Here is a 6796-nt window from a genome sequence, read left to right on the forward strand (position 1 = left end):
GTTGGGCTTGAATATGGCCCGATAGCTGACTAGTGAATAACAAAGGATGATAACAGGCCACGACAGGTCCATCACGAATTCGATATCTGAAAGGAGCTAAGCTGGAGCCGGAGGCTGAGAGCTAAGGATTTTTATCAAAGAGGTCACGATGAAGAGGAAGCTCGCATCGTAACAGAAGGAGCGCAGGACCCGGTCAAAGGGAAGCTGTTACGGATTCCTCAATAAACGGAGAAGATCTCGGGAATCAGTTGGTGACGATCAAGCTTTGGACCTGAGGCTATTTAAAGAGAAAGCAAGTCAAGAAAGAGGATATATATTCGATCCATATTTCACTCGATACTCTGAAAACATTCTCATTCACATCACATTCTTATTATCTTTGTAATCATAAAGGATCACTCTTTGTAATCACTCTTTATCAAAATCATCAATACAAATCAAAGTTCATTCAACAAGTTATTACGGGATTCAGCCCGCGTTATCTTTCCCTAACCTATCCTAAACCTTAAACCTGATCTAAAATCCAGGTGGTGAGTTTAATCCCTCACAATAGCCACCAAGCAATGGTACTCATCTTCAGCACTCTTGATTTCATTGTCCAGCATGTCCTTCAGGAGCTCAGTATTAGCCTGAAGCTCTTGAGCGTAAACCAGAAGATCGACTTCATCCTTCTTCTTGGAGAACTTCTCCTTGACAGAAACCAAGATCTTGTTGTAGGCATCAGCTACCTCCTTCTTTCCTCTCCGGACGGCTAGCTTGACCTCAGCTTCGTTGTTCTTCTGGTTGTCTTGGGATGAAGCGATCAGCTCTTTGACCTGGTACTCGGCTATCTTCCGAGCAGAATCCAACTCCCCGATCTTCCTATTCTTCACTTGGATATCAATCGCTTGACTCTCGATCGTCCCTTGCTGAACGTCAGCCTTGGAGCCGAGTCTCTTGACCTCAGCTTGAAGTTCAGAGACCTGAATCCGAACCTGGTCAAGCTCCGTCTTGGTAGCCTTCACTAGCTCAGTAACCTGAGCTAATTCTTCAGTGTTGGGGGCATTGTGCACAGTGTCCTCAAATTTGAACTGAGCCCTGTTGATAGCACCAGCCAGCTACAAAAAACGAAAACAATGACTTAATAAACATCTTCCGGAGAGGATCAAGTTAAAAGACTAAAAACCATACCTGACCCATGTAATGGGCAATCTCGACATACTCATATTTATTCGTGAGATTGGCGATCGAGGGAAGGGAGCATTCGGTTCTCTTCATGTGCCTCATCAGCGTAGCCAAACCCCACGAGTCATCCAAGACTGACCTAGGCTTCGAGTGAGCAAAATTCCAGCCGACGGTTCCTCCTCTAGAAGAAGAGGAGGAAGACCTCGAAGGTCTATCAACCTGGTCGGTCCTGGACCTCTTGCTCCTCGGAGGCTCAAACTCATGAGTATCCCTCATCATTTGAGGATCAGCTTCCGTCTCCGGGACCTCGGAGTGAGGGACAACTTCCTGAACTTTGGGCTCGGAGCGACCGTCATCTTTAGCAGGAGCAGAGCCTCCATCGTCAAGGACTTCCTTCACGGAGCTGAGGAAGGATCCTCCTGGATTCTTGTCACTTCCTCGAGAGGAGCTGGCAGCTTTGGTTGATCTACCCCTGGAACGGAACGAGGGCTGGATAGGCATCTTATGTGACTGAGTCTTTTCTGAGGTACTGGCTCCTGACGAAACTGAAAATATCGATCCACCTTCGGAAACTAAATCAAAAGGAAAAATCCTTAATCCCAAAAGACAAATTCAAGCATTAAGAATTTGAAATCAATGAAAGAAGGTTACCTTCTAAACCAGCAACCGAAACTGAATCAGGAAAAGAAACCTTGTATCGTTCAGGGAACCTAGCTGATCCAACTCTCGTAGTAGTATAAGCTCCCCAAGTATTAGGGCTGTGCTGCAGCTTCCTATAGAGAGCTCTGGTGAGTTTACCGGATAACTTAACAGGGTCCTCAATCTCTGCAAGAAGAATCAAAGAGGTTAGCGAATCGCGATAAGCAAAAACGAATACACAAACATATCCCTAAAATCCTAACCAGAAATGTCAGACCAAGAGGTCCTGAGGGCTCGGCCTACAGGAACCGTAGAAGGGTCGATCTTGACATAGAAATACTTCTTTCGCCAGTCATCATCACTGGCCGTAAACTTAAATATGCCTAGCCCCGGACGACATGGGAGGTAATAGGTCCCGCTTCCGCCATCCGTGGAAGAGCTCTCCTTTATCAGGAACAGACTCATCAGCTCACTCAACCCTATGATAACTCCTTCTTCCTTAGCCCTGGTGATGAATCCGTTCACCACTCGGATAACCGAGGGGCAAAGTTGGGAAAGGGCCAGTTGATAGTGATCTAGGAGATCTAGCAAGAGGGTTGGGAGAGGGAACCTAAGGTGGCACTTGGAGATGTATTTCTCGTGAATACAGAACCAACCCTCCGGGACAGTTTCAGGGGTTTCATCGTCAGTACAAGCCCTGGCTAGATTACTCTTGCCGTGAGCTTGGACGACGAGATTAACGACATCCTGACTCTTCAACAGCGAGGGAGAGTGAGGTCCAGAGGAGGTGCTCTTGCCATCTTTCTTCTTCATCCTCTTGACTCTCGCTCCAATTGAGTCTTTAGCCTTCTTCTTCTTGGCATCCTTCTTCATCTTCTCTCCGGCTTCTTGTTTAACCTTCATAAGACGAGCACCGGAAGCAGAGATTTGAATTTCACCGGAGCCTTCCTTTTGACTCATGATAAGTAAAGGGTAAAGAGAAAGGAAGTGAAAGGGGAAGGATCGAGTTAAGTTGAGCAAGAACGGAATCTCTAAAGAAGTTAGGGGTGAAGAACAAGTTCGATCATGAAGCAGAGATAAAAAAAAAGAAAACGCAGTAAAATAAAAAGAGAGAGGGGAAGTTACCTTGGAAACCGTCGAGTGGCGTGGAGAAAGTGGAGAGAGAAGCAGTTAATACCTGCAGCTTTATATCCCATCACATCTCGAAAATCGGAAACTACATTTCAAACTCCCTTTAATCTGAACCGTCGATCTCGTTAAACGTAACTACAACCGTCCGATTAAGCAAAGAATATCTGCGATTGAGATAACTGATAATCATTATCTCAACAAGAAAATCTAGGTTGGGCGGCTAGGTTTAGCTCCCGAGAAAACAAATCGTCTCTCGAAAGCTGGGGGCAACTGTTGGGCCCAAATATGGCCCGCTAGCTAATGATGAATAACAAGAAATGATAACGGGTCGCGATAGGCCCATCACAAATTCAATCCTTAAAGGCAGCTAAGCTAGAGCCGGAGGCTGTGAGCTAAAGGTGCTTACTAGAGAGGTCACGGAAAGGAGGCAGCTCGTGGACGCACAAGTAGGCGCATGACCCGGTCAAAGGGGAACTGTTACAAATCCCTCAAATCACGGAGGGGATCTCGGGAACCAGTTGGTGGCGATCAAATGGAGCCTGAGACTATTTAAAGGAGAAGTCAATCAAGAAAAAGACATGGATTCAACCCTTATTCGACACAATACTCTCATTATCTTTGTAACATTCTCATTATCTTTGTAATCATCAAAGAACATCCTTTGTAACAACTCTTTTATCAAAATCATCAATACAAATCAAAGTTCATTGTACAAGTTATTATGGGATTCAGCCCACATTATCTTTCCCTAATCTTTCCCTAATCTTAACCTGATCTCAAAACCAGGAGGTGAGTTTAATCCCTCACAATCCTTACGAGTCGCAGCATTAAGCTTACAAAAATCAATGCACATGCGATGACCAGTGACTGTTCTAGTAGGGATCAATTCATTCTTTTCATTGGTTACCACTGTGATCCCACCTTTCTTAGGTACTACATGCACAGGACTAACCCACTTACTATCAGAGATCGCATAGATCACACCTGCTTCTAGAAGTGGTTTGGGTTTGGGTTTAGCCTCCTTTGATGTTCTACAGAAGTCATCGATTCATCTTCCAGGTGTATTCTATGCATGCACAGATCAGGTGAAATGCCAGGTATGTCAGCTAGAGAATAACCTAATGCCTTACGATATTTTCTCAGTTCACACAAAAGCAGAGCAGTCTCGGCATTGTTCAGGTCAGCATTCACAATGACAGGATATGTAGAGTTGGGTCCAAGAAATGCATACCTGAGTCCCTTGGGAAGGGATTTGAGCTCTACCTTTGGAGCTTTCAGTTCGCTCCATGAGTCATCGGTCTGAGCCGCCGGAACAGACGGGTTCTGAGGCGCGGTTGTTCCAGCCGATGGGCTGGGCTCGCTGTTCTCCCCCAGACTTAAATTCGCCACCATCCTTTCAATACTCCTGGCTGAATCCAGAACCTTGCATAGGCATCAGCATCAACACTCTCTAAGCTCTGCTCGGCTTCAGCTCTGACTAAGGCGAGTTCAAGAGGATCATCGGTGAGAATCTCCTCAATCATTCCCTCATGCGGCTCTAGCGGATCACCATCTTCTTGGACAGTGAAAGTTTGTCCATCCAACATCGGCTTTTTGAGCATCTGATTCATCTCAAACTTCATCACAATATCTCCAAGATGGAGATTAATCTTTCTTTGTCGGACATCAATGATAGCTCCAACAGTGCATAGGAATGGTCTGCCCAGGATCAGGGGATCATTTGAATCTTCCTCGACTTCCAGAACAACGAAATCGGCAGGAACAAGTGTGTTCCCAACCAGAACTTGAAGATCTTCGAGGATTCCAACTGGAGACTTCACAGATCGATCAGCAAACACTAGGGACATCCTGGTAGGCTTGAAGTCCGTGTATCCAAGGCGCTTAGCCACATAATATGGCATGAGGTTTATGCTTGACCCTAGATCGACCAATGAGCATGAGAAGACTGTTCTCCCAATCTGAACCGAGAGGACAAACTTTCCCGGATCACCCAGTTTCTTGATCCTTTTATTCTGGAGAACTGCACTGCACTCCTTAGAGACAATCATGAACTCGCTGTCATCAGATATCTTCCCAGAGATCAGTCCCTTCACAAAGCTACGCATGGATGGTATCATCTGGATCGCACTCATCAGAGGGAGCTTGACAGTTAGGTCTTCCAGCATCTTCCTGCACTTCATCTCCTCCTTATCCTTGCGTGTAACTTTAGCCGGAACAGGGTAGGGTACTTTTGGTACATACTGACGAGCAGGGGAAGGTGTTTCAGTCGGTGGAACAACCCCAGCGGGTCGCTCTGCTTCAGCCGGAACAGTCTCAGTAGGTTGTTCTGCATCTTCCTCATATGTGGGTACAGCTTTAGGTGGTTGATCCGACTCCTTCTGCTTCCCTTTCTCAGCCGATGTGAATTTTCTGGGGTCCAGATCAGGCAGTTGCTTTCCACTCCTTAGACCCACTGCATTGCACTCCTTGGGTTTTTATCTGTTTTTCTAGGGAGAGTTCCTTGCTGTCTCTTCACACTCTCAGCAGTCTGAGCAATCTGAATATCCATCTGTCTCATATGGCTTGAGACATTGTCATACTTGGCACTCAGGTCATTGAACATATGATTCATCCTGGTGTTGATGTTGTTGGTGACCTGGTTCAGTGCTTTTCCCTGGATCTGCTGACCTTGGAGCAATTGACTCATCATGTTTGCGAGGCTCTTCATGTCATCATGCGGAGCAGTCTGAGCCGGTTGTGCAGCCTGGTGATTAACCGGCTGTTTCTGGCTGTGGAACTGGGCATTCTGAGCTGGGTTGAGGACAAAAGTTCTCCCCTGATTGCCATAAGGCCTTTGGTATCCACTGTTCTGACCCTGATTGCCTTGAGCTTTATCGTCTGGTTTAGGGGCATTGAACAGGTGGGGATTGTTCCTTACGTTAGGGTTCGGGTGATAGTTCTTGAACTGCCATCCTTGCCCATTCACATAGCTCACTTCATGCTGATCCTCAGCTGACTGATCTTCCTCTGATGTGCCTTCCGCGGTAGCTTTATCCTGAGGCGATTCTTCCATGATGAAGACCTGGTTCTGGTTGCTCTTAATCAGCTGATCGACCTTGGCAGAGAGCTCATCAGTCTTGCTGTTATCAACGCTTTTCACCTTCTGAGTGCGATCAGTTTTGCGGTTATTATCAGCTGAGCTTGAGGCCATGTTTTCAATCAACTCGAAGGCACCTTGAGTGGACTGGGTCATGAAATCTCCATTACTGGCTGAATTCAAAGCGTTCATGTACTCCCAGCCTACTCCATCGTAGAACACTCCCAGCAGATAGTCTTCTTCAAAACCGTGATGTGGGCATTCCATGCGGTAGACGTTGAATCGCTCCCATGCATCGCAGAACGGCTCGTCCACTAGCTGTTTGAAGGTCGCGATCTTCTGTCTCAGAGTTGCCGTCTTCAATTTCGTGTAGAAGTGGCTTAAGAAGGCATCTCGGACTTGTTCCCAAGTGGTGAGTGATATACCATGGATTTCACCTGTTTTTAACCATGGTATACTAGTATTTTATTATATATTTAATCCGTTTTCTAGCCTGTTAGGTATGTTTTCAGGTTCAGGAGCATTTTGTGAGAAAGTGATGTTTTTGGAGCATTTTGGAGTACAAGAGATGATATACCCGAGTTGACCATTCAAGACCAAGTCGGAAGTCAACATTGCTATTACAATCGATCGATACTCATCATGAGTTGTCGATCGATGTAGCTGAGAAGATCCGCGTACTAGAAGATTATAATCGATCGATACACATCCAGTGTTGTCGATCGATATCGAGGACGAAATGGTTTAGCCGACTACTTCACCAAGACTTCACCAAATTACGAGATT

At 46.0% G+C, this 6796-nt stretch overlaps 1 protein-coding gene and 1 non-coding gene across 2 annotated transcripts; one reads left to right on the forward strand and one right to left on the reverse strand.

Annotated features, from left to right (window-relative positions):
• Window positions 1-536: 536 nt before the first annotated feature.
• Window positions 537-2763, reverse strand: LOC130504479 (uncharacterized protein At3g60930, chloroplastic-like). The gene is made up of 5 exons (XM_056999094.1): window positions 2107-2763; window positions 1816-2053; window positions 1400-1736; window positions 1171-1345; window positions 537-1097 (listed from the first exon to the last, which is right to left on the reverse strand). The coding sequence occupies exons 1-5, from the start codon at window positions 2761-2763 to the stop codon at window positions 537-539; spliced, it is 1968 nt and encodes a 655-aa protein (XP_056855074.1).
• Window positions 2764-6254: 3491 nt separating this feature from the next.
• Window positions 6255-6361, forward strand: LOC130504480 (small nucleolar RNA R71). Its single transcript, XR_008941280.1, has one exon. It is a non-coding gene; the product is annotated as a small nucleolar RNA R71 (small nucleolar RNA).
• Window positions 6362-6796: the final 435 nt, after the last annotated feature.

The sequence above is a fragment of the Raphanus sativus genome, unplaced genomic scaffold, assembly GCF_000801105.2.
Source record: "Raphanus sativus cultivar WK10039 unplaced genomic scaffold, ASM80110v3 Scaffold1605, whole genome shotgun sequence".
Classification (NCBI taxonomy): Eukaryota; Viridiplantae; Streptophyta; class Magnoliopsida; order Brassicales; family Brassicaceae; genus Raphanus; species Raphanus sativus.

Coding starts and splice junctions, on each gene's coding strand:
- LOC130504479 (XM_056999094.1), bottom strand. CDS start 2,763: ATGAGTCAAAAGGAAGGCTCCGGTGAAATTCAAATCTCTGCTTCCGGT. Junction 1,346..1,399: donor GAGCCTCCGAGGAGCAAGAG/GTCCAGGACCGA, acceptor CTCTTCTTCTAG/AGGAGGAACCGTCGGCTGGA. Junction 1,098..1,170: donor TTGCCCATTACATGGGTCAG/GTATGGTTTTTA, acceptor CGTTTTTTGTAG/CTGGCTGGTGCTATCAACAG.